General features: G+C 40.1%; 1 protein-coding gene across 7 annotated transcripts in view; it reads right to left on the reverse strand.

Moving 5' to 3' along the window:
* Positions 1-13,202, reverse strand: part of LOC309717525 (uncharacterized protein) — a 60,779-nt gene extending 47,577 nt beyond the window's left edge. For 4 of the 7 annotated variants that reach the window (XM_082552174.1, XM_082552172.1, XM_082552173.1 and 1 more), the window contains exons 1-2: positions 13,091-13,202; positions 8,071-8,226 (exon numbers count right to left, since the gene is read on the reverse strand). In XM_082552174.1, the coding sequence (XP_082408300.1) occupies positions 8,071-8,226; positions 13,091-13,129 (195 nt within the window). In that variant the 5' untranslated portion in view covers positions 13,130-13,202. Of the gene's footprint in view, positions 1-8,070; positions 8,227-12,867; positions 12,917-13,090 lie in introns of all 7 variants that reach the window. The other 3 variants (XM_082552175.1, XR_014279719.1, XR_014279718.1) reach the window with 3 other exon arrangements.
* Positions 13,203-14,232: the final 1,030 nt, after the last annotated feature.

The raw sequence follows: 14,232 nt of genomic DNA on the forward strand, positions 1-14,232 counted from the left end.
TTTAAATTATAAAAAAAACAAACACTTATTCCAGTTTTACCAGCATTTAAATGCATTTTTCAGCCTTGAAAATTACCAGCTTTAAACTTAACATAGTGACTCTGTATCTGTAGGAGGCCTTTGGTTCAACCCTGCTCCAAATTACAAGCACAAATTACAAGCACTTCAATCAAGAATGCCACATTGGCAAAATTCACATTTTCTTTAACTGTAGCTTTATGCATCCCCCAACTTTCAGCATCATCTAAAGACTTCTCAGTGTTTCAGCATCGTTCACAGACTCTGCTGCAGCCATTTACTGAAGCCAACACGTCCTTGTGACACTGGTGTTGACAGTTGACAGCTCCCTCCCTCCGTGCCACTGTCTCCCCCCAGCTGGCTGGCTCTAACGCTAATGGTCGCCCTCAGTAGGAGCTGACGGGTCGCGGGCGCCTTTGCCGTCATCATTAAGCACCATTGGTTTAATGAACGCAGCGTTTAGGATTGCTTGGACCTTCACGCTCCACTGCCTCATTAAGTGGGAAGCAAACTAATATGTGGAGCAACCTAGAGCTCACCTCTAGAGATGAGAGGGAGGAACACACAGTTGCACAGTGACTCGGTATCTGGAGGAGGCCTCTGGTGCACAAGGCTTGAACCAAGGTGTAAGATATAAATGCGCAGTAGTGGACTGAACATGGAGCTGCAGTCTGAACTGCAGTAACACCATCACTGACAGAAAATCCTCTGATAGTGTACCGATGTCTTTTATTTTTTGTGATTAACCACAAGTCAGAGCATAGTGTGCTTTTTCGAGAACAGGAGAGAGGAGTAGGCAGAATATAGATTAGTTGTAATTCAATGACTGATTTTTGATAGCGACTTATCTTTTTAAGGAAAAAAATACAATCACTAAACAACTTCTGGTTTCAGTTTCTCAGATGAGAAGATAATTTTCTTTTCCGTTTCATCCCACCGCAGATTGTTTTTAAGAAAGTCGAGAGCAACGGCACTGAGCAAAAAGAGAGGCATATGGCATATATAATAAACCATACAGATGAAACGCGCACAAAACACGGTGCGCAATTCACCACAAGCTTAACTGTAACAGTCAATGCACTCAAATGCTGCACCGTGGCTCCTCTTTTAGTCACAACATACTGAGTGGTTTACACTCACGAATGATAGAAATATGATCTTAAAAAAGTCCAGCGAGACCACAGATTGAATACAAAGAGCAGCAGCAGCCAACATGACGTTACCTATTGGTTTGCAAAGTCGCATCTTTGAAACCTCAAGTAATTTTTGTCATCACCGTCACAGCTTTTTATAAACCGACTCATGAGCGAGGGGTGGATTATAACTTGAACAAAGTAGGCCCACATGTTACAGTTAAAGCTAAAAGTCATGTTGTATTCAACAAGACTTGAAACTAGTGACTGAGCCTGCAAATGCAAAAGAGAAATGTTTAATGAGGGCATGTATCAAGGGAGGTAACGGCTTGCTGTGTCATAGAAAATGAACCAGAGGAGTCATCTCCGTCTGGTCATTAGAAAGAATGAAGGTTTAAGGCAGTTTTGCATTGGCTTCACTTCTCGAACCTGGAAGGTATGTCCCTCATATAGAATTAGCACAACATATTCATAGCTTAAATTACTAAGTACAGCTGAATTCTCAGATATGAAAGACAGAAATATTGTACTGCTTATACAACCATCTTGTGCGATGCTGATCGAATTACTGCTACCGATGTACAAATCTTTGCATCAAAATAAAACTGGTCCTCCTTATTCACCTAAATTCAATGAATCTGAAAAACAGAAAAATCTAAATTGTCGTAAAGTCTTAGCCAATCACCGTCTTTACAGGACGCTCATCTTTGACCAAACGTAATGAGACCGCCTCGGTGATCTCAGCGTGTCTGTGAGCTTGACGGACACGTTGACGTGTTCCACCGGCGCTCTTGCACGCATGTCTGAGCTGATGTTGGGCTGTTCACGTCAGCAGCCACTGCACTGTTTCGCAGCCTTGATGCAATCATTATACACGCAGTCTGTTGCGTTTTCATGTGGCTGAATAAGTCGCTATCTTGCTTTGCGGCGCAGACACAACTCAACTTTGCACATGATTTCTTCTTGGTTAACATTACTTGGCTTAAATCCAAAGTAATTCTAAACAACAGATGATGATCCGCTTCAAGAGACAAGCTCTTCGCCTTCTGCTGTCCCAGACATTTGATTTTTGTTTTTGACAGTCTGTTATTGGTTTTATAGCCGTCTTTTGATTTAGAAGAAACTTCAAGCTGCGCGGTGCAGGAACACCTGTGCTACCTGACCACATGTGGGCACGTGGTCAGGTGGTTAATTAGGGAGCATTTGATTCTGCTTTGGATTCTATTGGCATATTCAGTATCAGTCAATCATATTCATTTAATTGTTGTCATTAAACTGTCATTAAGATTAAAACTTGATTAAGTGCACAGCCATAAATTAAAGCCACCAAGTGACCTTTCCAATCTCTCTTTCTTAACAAACTACGACTGCTCGGGAAGGAACACATCATACGTGTTCATTAAACTCGAACAGCATCTGCTCAGCTTTAAAGCTAACCCTGCTAGCATGCTATGGGTGATAAGACACTGTACCGACTAGCGACTGTGTCTACCTCCCAGCAGATGGCCACCTCTCCCCGAGCCTGGTTCTGACAGAAGCTTCTTCCTGTTAAAATTGAGTTTTTCCTTGCCACTGTTGCCAAAGTGCTTGCTCATAGTGGGTCATCTAATTGTTGGAGTTTTCTCTGTATCAATGAGTGTTTACCTTACAACATCAAGCACCTTGACACAACTGTTGTTATTTGGTGATATATAAATAAAGGATTGAAGTGAGTCGGAAAATAGTAAGTGTGCAGCTTTTATGTTGTATCAAACAAATAAAATTATTACATCTTTAATAAGCAGGATAGGTTCAGACTTCTCAAGTCCATTCTAATCCAACACAGAGCAAGAATTATTGCACAGACAAGTAACTCTTTCAGAATAAAAATAGCAATGTATTAAGAACCTATAATGTACCTTGTAATTAGGTTAGCATTAGTGGTGTATCATGAAATTAATTTGTTTAAAGTGTCATGTTATAAAACCTGTGAACCATTTAAAACATTTTTACCTGGCCAATAGCGGAGCTATTCTAGGCCAGGGAGACTCATCTATATCTCAGTGGCACTGTACTGAATAAACTGTTTCTTTTTTAAATATAAAAACATGCAGCTGAAAAGTAGCAGCCTACATGCAACATTCAAAATCCATATACAGCACCCCAATTTCAGTCATGACCCAGTTTCAGTCTCAAGTCTTTAGGTTTTTGTAGGAGCTGTGAAAGAGGAAGACTTCTCAACCTGCCACCCACACCTTCAGATGGCTGTGCCAAAATCTGCCCACACCTTGCCATCAATACTGCCATTTTGTCCATCCCTCACATCCCCTCCTGCCCCCCTCCCACCATACTGTCTCCTCTTCTTTCCTCATCTCCTGTTCCCAAGGGTGGGCCAGGGTGGAAATAATTCCCTGTGCGAGCGGGAACAATTAAGGGCTCGGCTCGGGGCTTTATGGTCAGAGGAGCAGCTGCTTTTTGCCATTCTTGGGTCCATAACTGTCTGAATGACAACACAGGGGGTAGAAATGCAACACCCCCCCTCCTAATTCTATATAAGAACCATAATTCTCTTCTGCCTATTCAGCATATATCACACACAACTATAAACACATAACACCAGATAGTATTCGATGTCTCTGTGACAGATTGGAGTTTGCTGGCAGGCTATAAACATTTCTTGCAGGCAGATGCTGAAGAGGCCAAATAATTAGGATGGTTCAGTTAACCTGAGTGGGTGGCGCTGAGGAGCCATAATTTTTCTAAACAACTCAAGTCCAGAGAAGAAGGCAACAGGTTTTGTGTTTTTTTCTTTCTTTCTTTTTTTAAAGGAGCTAAAACTGTGCCTGAAGAGAAGGATGTATACAAAGAATCTTCAGTTATTTAACAAACACTGTTAAAAACTGAGGACTGGCCAGAATATACCCCACTAACAAACGCCAATCCTCCTTTTAATGCTGTCTGCTTATCAGCTAAAATCTATACAGTTTTATTTATCCCAACAGTAACTTTGAGCTTTTAAACAGACCCTAGTCACACTAACCTCAAGATATATCAGTATTCAAGTGGCTTAGGTGACTTCCTGCCTTTCTTATTTCAGTTACAATTAGTTTCAAAAGTTAAAAAAGATCAGCAAGTACAGTACAGATATATGGTGCTTTCATCTGAATCAAAAAGAGTAAGTCTGTGTAAATACGTTTATGCTCAAAGTAGAGATACATGAACACAGCAAGACACAAACTAACCCTGGATATTTTTTGAAGTGTTGCAGGGTATTTTATCCTTCTGCAATGAAACTGCCGTAAAGCAGTATTATTACCTAAACGCTATTGCAGAACAAGTAAAAATCGGTCGGTCGGTCGGTCGCACGCGCACACACACACACACACCTTTTCAAAGAAAGCTTGGTTCATCAGCTCAGGCTGCCTTCTTTCATTGCTCTATAATCAAGTTCTGGGGTAATGTGCCAATCATAGGCATGATTAAAAGGTGAGTTACATGTGGAAAAGGACAACGGGGGAAATATCTCCACCTAATTCTCCCTAACTTATTGAAAGTTCACATGTGAGGATAATTTTTGACTTAAACCCCTTGACAAGCTATGCTCAAGGGCAGGTGGTCAGTGAATGAAACCATGAACACAACAGCAGCTGAAGTTTGTGGAAGGCACCAGTGGAGGAGCCAGGGCTAGAGTTGGTTTTAGAGACGCACAGACCTTCACTGTTATGTAGGGCTTCCTCTTGCTGATACACCACTAACTTCACTATGTGCGTAAACGTATTAGGCCACACCTCTTAAAGTTAGAATTCAGGTGCTTTCAGTCCTGTTGCCACAGGTAAAATCCAGCATGTAGCAATGAAGTCTGTTTTTACAAATAGGTGAACATGTGGAAGAATGGGCTGTTCTAGAAAGCTCACAGAATTTGAGCACAGTACTGTAATACAATCTCACCACTGCAACAAGTCCGTTTGTGAAATGTCAGTCCTCTTAGATATTCCATGATCAACTATAAGTGGTATTATTGCAAAGTGAAAGCATAGGAACCACAGCAAGGTGGCAGGTGGCAGACCACATGAATTTACAGGATGGGGTGACTGAGTGCTGAAGAGCATGGTGGGTAGAAGTCACCAACTCTCTGCTGACTCAACAATAGTTCCAAACTTCCTCTGGTGTTAACACATCAGGTGATGCTGAGGCCTGGTCTCCCAACCAAGACAAAGTTGTGTAGCTCATCAATCAGCTCGTCATGTTGGCTTGGATTTATATGCTGTTGCAGTGTCTGCAACGTATGAATTAAAGTCAGTTGGACTAAAATAGGACCATTTAAACACTTACAACATGAGCGATCTCATCCATTTTGGAGATGACCCACTCAATCTACTCATCTAACCATCACAATTGGACTTGTCAAAGTCATTTCAGATCCTGGAGGTTGCTGATTTTTTCTGCTTCCCATCAACCTCGAGAACTGAGTGTTCACTCGGTGCTTAATATATCCCACCTTTTGACAGCTGCCACTGTAATTATATAATGAATGTTATTAACTCGGCCTGTCAGTAGTTTTAATGTTTCTAATTGTGTATCTCATGAGTATAACTCCAGTATTACAGCCTCATTAAAATTTGAGTTGATAATTACTAGTAAGAAAAAATAAAATTTTTACTTTCAGATATTTTAGGGTACAATTCTCTAGCCGAGGACACACGTTGGCATAAAAGCATGCTGACCTTGGGACAGCAGCACTTTTTAAAATCTGTGCTTTTTAAACTTGACCCACTGAGGTTTAACTTAACCACAATTATTATCTGTATTTGCACAAAACCGATGAGGTGTGGGGATCTGTGCCTTTGTAAGAGTGTAGACTACATGTCTTTGGATGACAGAGTGAGAGGATGATGGAGCAAGAAATAGAGAGAGTTGTGAAAAAGAGAAGTGAATGAGTGGGAAGTGTGGCAAGGAAAAAATAGCTTGGTCTTCGGCTGTGTCATCTGAAGTGTTGATAAGTGATACTGAGGGAGGTGTGAATGGTGTTAACAGGGTGCCCGCGAGAGGCTAATTGCTTAAATAGAGAGTCTAGTCATTATGGAGACCCTCAGAGTGATTAGAGAAAACAGTGAAATTATAAAATACAACAAGTGATTCTCTAAACCTCATTCCACTTTTCCCCCCAAATATTTCAAGGCCTTGCTCAAGGTGTTCCACAAAAAAAATAGGATCTACAGGCAAAAACAAAACCTACCCGAAACTACCTATATGAAATGATTGCGATACATAAAAGACATCTTATATTTCAAAGCTTTAATCCTCATAAATGCATAAGCACACCCTTTGTTATTGGAGTGAAACTATGTGAGGCATAAAAAAAAAACAAATCCTGAACGTATTAACACATGGGGAAAGTAATTTACAGATGAAATGTAATTCAGATTTCCCTTTAGAAATAGGCGTAGTTACAGTTTGCTGTAGTGACGCCGTGCCTAACGGCATTAATAAACCGATTGATTCGTTTCCACATGTCAGGGCAAGACATTTGGAACCAACAGGAGGCATCGAAGAAACCTACAGTGAAAACTTTTACAGCAACGCCGTCTCAAGTACCTCAGCAGTGCTTCTCCAATAAACAGGAAACAACAGCCACAACAGGAGCTGCTTCTGTTTATAGATCATTACTATAATCGATGTCCTGACTCCATATTTCTACCCTATTTACTCTGATCGCTTTTCTATGATTACCTCTCCCTGTCCCACTGATGACCTCCATCTTTGTATCTCCTTCAATCCACCCATTATTTTTCTGATGGAGGTCACGCAGCTCAAGGAAGGGCATCTTTAATACTGGCTGCACAGAAAAGTTGGATTCTTCTCTTGGACTGTTTCGGCAGAGGAAAAACAAGCAACCGGAATTCCCTGTAATGCTACAGATGTCCTATTGATTGACTTGCTGTCAGAATCAATAGAGTTAGGTTCTCAAAATGCACGGGCTATCACCTAGGCATTAAGGTTGCTTCCGGATAAACGGGGAAATTTATGGGCCAAACTGCAGAGCAGCTTGCTGAATAGTAAATCATAGCCCACAGGATGCTATAAAGTGCTCGAGGAGTACCTATTGAATTGTGAAGGTCTGAAAACCCTGCACAACCAGTATGATTCTGAATAATGTATTAAACATTTATCAGTTGCAGCACAACCATGCAGCTATGACTCACTGACCTCTTCCCCCCTACACACACACACATTATTGCAGACCAAATTAAAATATGGCAACCTGCACTACTGTAAAAAAAAAAAAAAAAATTAATAAAAAATAAATAAAATAAACAAATAAGTGAGAAAGCAATGGCCTGACCCATAAAGAGTTAACCCCTTGCAATAGTCATTGTTCAGACTCAGTAGTGCATGTGGCCTCATTCAGCTACCTGAAATGCCCCCAACACACCCCAGAACGACTCATAGCCAAAGTCCCCACGATAGGCACGATAAGTCACTGTATTCATTAATTATCAACTCCATTTTTCACTGCAAAACTGTAAACAAGATGGGGAAATGGGGAGCAAGAGAGTGATTAGCAAGCTAAAGGAGGCTCAGGGATTGAACAGGGGAGGAAACTGTAGGCAAAAGAAAGGGGAAGAAGGTGAGTGAGAATACTTGCAGGCACAAGGGAGGATCAAACGTGAAGGACAGAGAAAGGAAAGTGTCACATTTTTTGCAAGGTTTCTCATTTTTTCCAAGCAAGGGATGTTGCAGAGGCGTCCCAGTGCCTGTTCCCCTCCTAATTATTCCAATTATCATGGCACACTATGAAAACGTGATTAATAACACAGAGGATATTGTTGTGGCAATTAGCCATATGGTGGTGGGACTCTGCTCTGTCACGATTTTGCCATTAGCATCTACTTATGTTTGTCAGAGGCGTGCAGCCATGACAAGCTCAAGTTCTGCTCACCTTGCACTCCCCACTGAGATGCACGCGCTGGGGGAAGGGGGGAGCTGGGTATTCCTCCTGGCTTCTCGCCTGAGTGAATTTTTTATGTGGCATCCGGTCGGACTGGGGACAAAATGTCAACTGGCGTCTGGGACGGCCCATCAAACTACGGTGCTCCTGGGAAACGGAAGGGAAGGAGGGGGAGGTGGGAGGCACAGCGCGAGAAGATTATTTGCTGAAACGCACAAAGTCTTGATGCATACATATACAGTAGGCACTTTCAGTCTGGTCCTCCTGTATAGTTTCATTCAACAAAAGTGTGAACCCAATCACAGTGAACTTTGTTCACGACACCATTGATGTCTATTTGTGTAGTTCTCTGGCAACACACAGAGAAATATTATGGACATTTAATGCAGAGGATACAGAGACCCACTTGTATGCAGTCCTTCAAAAAGCCAACCGTATGGCAGTCGTGTTACTGAATGTGATTAACAGTTCCAGCTGGCACCTACATAGAGATGTAATGTTTGACAATGTTTAACCTCATTTATGATTTTTGTTTATTTTGTTTATTTTTTCCTCCTAATAAATAAGACTGGTAAATTAGCCTTCTGCACATTCACATTTTAAATGAGGATTGGTTGAAAAGTTGGCTTAACTACAGGCAAGTTGGGGTTTGCAGCCTCGACGTTGGTTTGAATCCCCGTAATTCTTCACTTGATGTATCCGGTGAGCCAAGCACACCGTTTTAGTCAACTCTAGCTTAATATAAATGTGTGTGTAAATGGGTGGATGACTGGATATGTAAAGCGCTTTGGGGTCCTTAGGGACTAGTAAAGCGCTATATAAATACAGGCCATTTACCATAATATTTTTCTACTTCTTTACAGTTTTACTAACACTTCTGAGCCTTTACTGTATGTGTAAAACCCGCTGATAGAAACTGAACAATAGCTACCTTAACAATCTAGCAGGTATCCAAGAAAACAATACAATTATAGCATACTTTCATGTTCCCCCATGCTTAGGCCAGATGCAAACACACTAGGTCATGGGCAGCCAAATTAGTCAAGTTGACTTTGAGTTGGTCTCCACAGTAAGCAGTTTTTTCAGCAAGAGCCCCATTGTTAAGACCTGTTGTATTCTCCAGATGGCAATAAAAATGTATGAGGTCTGCTGGAGATGTGGAGAGCAGCTCAGCCACTTAAGGAGGAAAAACAAAACCTCAGAGAGAAAGGAAAGCAGGTAGAGTGTCGCCAAGCTGATACTCCGAGGACCGGGGAGAGAGCTTCAGATGTGTGCAGCGCCACTACGACTGCTGGCGAGCACTTCCGAGAACTGAGGATGTGCATCTTGTTATCTCCCTTATCAACCTCAGATGTGTCATCTTGTTATGCCATGCAAGCTGCCATTTGACTGTCAAGAGTAATGCTCTGTGGATGTTTTGAATATTATTTCAAAGAAGTGAGAATGATGAACAGGATGCAGTGTTACAAACTTTGGAAAGACGTGAATGAGCTGTGCCTCCAAACAAGTTGGCCCCTGTTTGAAAGAAGTGGCAGCCTTAATTGAAGCAAAATGACAGAAAAAAAAAAAAAAAAAAAAAAAACTGCCACTTTACAAAGTTTAGAGATTAAAATGACGGCAAGTATTTGTAGGACAAAAAAAGAAAAAAAATGTAAACACTACAAACTACTCCAAACTTTGACTAATCATAAATGAAATTAATCTGACGTGACGAAAAATTATGTTTGCAAAGAAATTAGTTTTTTTTTTACCTGTATAGTATTTTTGAAGAATAATATTGCTACATTTAACCTCTTAAAACCACAAGGTTGCTGGCAACTGTTAAGGACAAGGTTAGAGATACAATGTTTTCATCAGTGTATCAGGGAGTCTTTGTAGCAATTTCACACACATAAAAACAGCTCCAAAAACTTTAAAGAAGGTAGACAGAAAAAACAAACAAACAAACAAACAAAAAAAACAAGGCAAAGTTTATGACTTATGAACTCTTCAGTCAGTATCTGATTAATTATTTCTACTCATTAAAAATCGACTAGGCTAAATCATTTAACATTTATTTGGACAAAGTTAACCACTGCCCAGCGCTCTGCTGAGGGTGGAGGTTGACAAATTTTTTGGTGTTACAACCTGGCCTTCTTTGTTCTAAATATAAAAGCTTATAACAGCAGAACTTTAAGGCATCTACTTTCTGAAAAACCCTAACACTTCCCTCAATCACATAACATCCGTCAAGTCAACAGAAATGTGATTGTGATTAAAAATAAAAAAAGCTTTGGCATTTTGGAAAAGGCTTCTTATCACTAAGTGGACTATTTTCCTTATGTAGGTAAATAAGAGCCACACCTAAATTGCAACATTTTTACAGCTTTAAGGAAGCTCGTAATTAACAAAAACCCATGACAGGACCTGACATGTTGCAGTGTGGATCATTAAAAGCTCGAGCCAAGTTAATCTACGTCTACCAGCACAAGAAACTTTCTTCAACGACAAACTGCCAACTCAACAACAAACAAAGAAGAAAGGAAACAAGTAACAAGTACCTGACAGCCACATGCATGCCCAGATTATCTCAGGGCCCTAATATGGGCTGTGGAGTGCAGCTGAAGAGGAGGAATATGGGACTTTTCATAGCCATAATTAAAACAGCAAGATAGATTCAGTAATTGAATGAAAAATCAGGATGTGAGCAACATCTGTGCCGACCACATAAATCATTTCAACGAGAGACTTGAAATGCCATAAAACCCATGTGACTAGGAGTCAGAGAGCCTGTCGAATGCATCTCAGGGCAGCAGGGATGACAAGATAACAGACATTAGACCTGACACTTTAATTCACCATGTTAAATAAACTGGTTTAGAAAAAAATAGCTCAGCATATGACCAGAATGTCACAACACAGGATTTTAATACATGAATGAAAGCTCGAATTACTGTCAGACATTGTTTTTGTTTTACGTTTGCCTTCAGGAGTCACAATGAATGCAATTTGACTTTGCAAAGCTTAAACAACGGCACACACAGTAAAGGGTAGGACCTTTTACCGGAACACAAGGGGAACAAAAAAAACAGATCAGCTACTCTGAGCTTTTATGACCAGCGAGAAACAGGTGGCTGAAATTTTTCACTGAAGCTGAGCACAAACAGGGTCACACTGTCTGCTTTTGCCAAAACCAAATCAAAGGTAAGTGAAAAGGTCACTGCACTGTCTGCATTATTTCCTGATTTGCAGGTGCAACATAGGTGATTACAACATAAACCACAAACTGTCAAATGAAGAATGAAGAAAATGAGAATGAGTGAAGAATCAAAGCATGTATTGTGGAAAGGTTGCAAACCAGCGTAGTGAGCAACACTCGCACTAACTTGGGACACGGCTGCCAATTTTTAGATTGAAATCAACTCAGTTCTCAATGTGGTGTCGCCTTTTTTGTGCGTTTGTTTTGATTGACTACACTGGAGTTTTTAAAATTTGATTTAAATCTAAATATTTATCATTAAAATCTAACCTAACTGTTCTGTTTTGTACAAGTTAAACATTAAATAAATGTTGAATGATGTTTGTGTATTGTATGTACGGTCGGCAAAGTATCATCTATCTTAATTGCTCCTTGCGGATAAATAAAGTGTCTCTGACTCTGACATTATGTAAACAAAAAAGGGACTCTACCCATCTGCCCTTCCACACAGTAAGACTGTTGGACATAACAAAGTGAGACTTTATTTATTCGCAATTTATCTAAAAATCATAGCTATAATCACCACCTTTACCAGCCTCAATATTAATTGAATTAATGAACATTCATTTATATTAATGAAGATTTTCATGCATCAGTAATTATGATGAACTGCTCACAAATAGACTTTAACCTTGCGCACTTTAAGTAGGCCTATATTATTATGCTTTTGCAGGAATATTTTAACATTATGGTATTTGTTTTAGAGCAGGCGACATTAGGAACTGCTGCTCTAAGATCAGTGTAAGCAGCTCAGAGCATCAGAAAACAAACAAACAAACAAACAACTCCCTGTCAGGGCTGTGGTTACATTCAGAAACAGCTGAATTTTGAGGAGGGGGCATCAATCTATCAGAAGCAACAGCAGACTGCTGCTCTCTCACGTAGCCCCACCAACAGTCTAAAACTCACCACACAGACCTAGTTATGCAGAACCCATTTTGGTTCTCACCATTGTTGTTTTGTCTGGCTGTAAATCGAGGGCAAAGGCGACACAATATTATTACATCACCCCGTGAGTGCAATGGAAACACAATGGAGCCAGAAAAGCTGAAATGGCTGATTAGTGGGTCTGTAAATGTTCAGCCCACCTCTTACCTGCGTCCACAGATAAATTTTCCTTGGTAAAAGATCTGAGGATTACGTTGGTAACATACAGTTTCAGGGGAAGCAGTCAATCACACAAACGACATGTTTAAAAGCTAATAATGGCAGGATTAGCTTTGCAATTAGTAACAAGTGTAGAAAACATAATGGCAGTAACTGGGAGTTTTGGATAATATTAGCACTGTATTGAGATAAAACATGCTGCGTTGGTTGAATTTCATCCACCTCGTCTGTATCAATTAGACACAGCACAGCACCTCCAGCTATGTTACAGCCTGCAGTACTAACATGAATCAACACCTCTTCACAAGTACTCCCAAAAAACAGCTAACATTCAGCCTCATGAAGGTAGGAATTTCCTATATACCTAGTACACAAAGCACACACACTGTATATGACCCACAATCTCACTCTTTGAAAACGGGGAATTAGTTTTGGCCGCATACCTGTGCACAGCAGCCCAGCACGCAGAGGTGGCATGTCGGCTGGTTCTCGCTGTAAAGTGTAAATCCACCTTTAAATCCGGTGAAGGCTCCGAGTTCAAATTAAATCTGACTTGTAACAACAGTAAAGCTACAGCTCCGTTTGGCTAACTCAGCTAAAGCTGCCTTTGCTGTGTGCAGATTACTTTAATAACGTTTTATTTAAACCCTTAAAACGTTTATTCACCTGTGGGATTTGCTTCAACTTGCCACAATGTCTCCACATCTACGACTTCACTTCAAGGGAAGATGAACCACCATTTTTAATTGACCTTCACTTCCGGTAATTACAGCTATCATAAAACGTCAACTAGCGTGCACTTGTAAAATTATATTTAAAAAAATTAAACAGTGATTATTTTGTTTTATTATCATTTATGTTAATTATTGCCAAAGAAGTTATGCTTACCTTAAACTAAAAACTAAAACTAGCTGTGAAAGTAATGTAGTTAACTAGAACAGAGAACTAGTTTTTGTCTTTGTCAGTTGCTAGTCCATGTGTGCATGCTCCAAAAGTACTGGTATATTTTCTTTTTAAAATAAATGTTCTATCTAAAAACTAAAACCAAACATTGTTAAACAATGGAAGTTCAACCGAAACAGAAAATACAAAACTGTATTAACTCTGACTCAAAGTTTTCTTTTCTTCTTATATACTTATGTACCTAATTGAATTGCCCAAACCTGTTTTCTTTAAGTAGTCATTCAGCCACATTGGTATTATTTATAATTAGCGCAGTCCATCTGTCAGAGCTCTAGCTTTTCACTTAAACGGACTCACATTTGAACTCATTATAGTGACAAATGTCACTGTAAAGCTGTTACAGCCATAAGTAACCATGCTCCGTTTTGTCGTACACTTTGGTCACAGCGTAACAAATTCACTTTTCTCCACATTAACATTTAGATAAACCAGCAGTTTCCTCTGCGACAGGAATATATGCTAAGACGTGAGTGGCATAAGCAGGGGCAAAGGTTAGCTGCTGAAAATGTTCTGATAGGATCTGACATACAGCAGCAAAATAGTGTTTTTTAGACTTTCTTTTGTGAGTTAATTGATAGTTTTGTCTTGTCTGTTTCCATCTCAAGTAAATTACATGACTAATGTTAAGGTGAGATACAGCCGCTTATAGAGCAGTTGGCTGTCATAACTGCCTAACTTCATTTCCAGCATGACGCAGCTTTGTGACAGTCGATGACTCCTGGAGGTCTCCAGATGTTTTCAGGACATGTACAGATAATGTTAAACTGAAAAAAAAGATTTTATAGGCTTGAGTTTTCAAAAACAGAGCTACGTGGGAAGTAGTTGTCTCAAGATGACTTGTAACT

Source organism: Aulonocara stuartgranti (assembly GCF_965226115.1).
Source record: "Aulonocara stuartgranti genome assembly, chromosome: 11".
NCBI lineage: Eukaryota > Metazoa > Chordata > Actinopteri > Cichliformes > Cichlidae > Aulonocara > Aulonocara stuartgranti.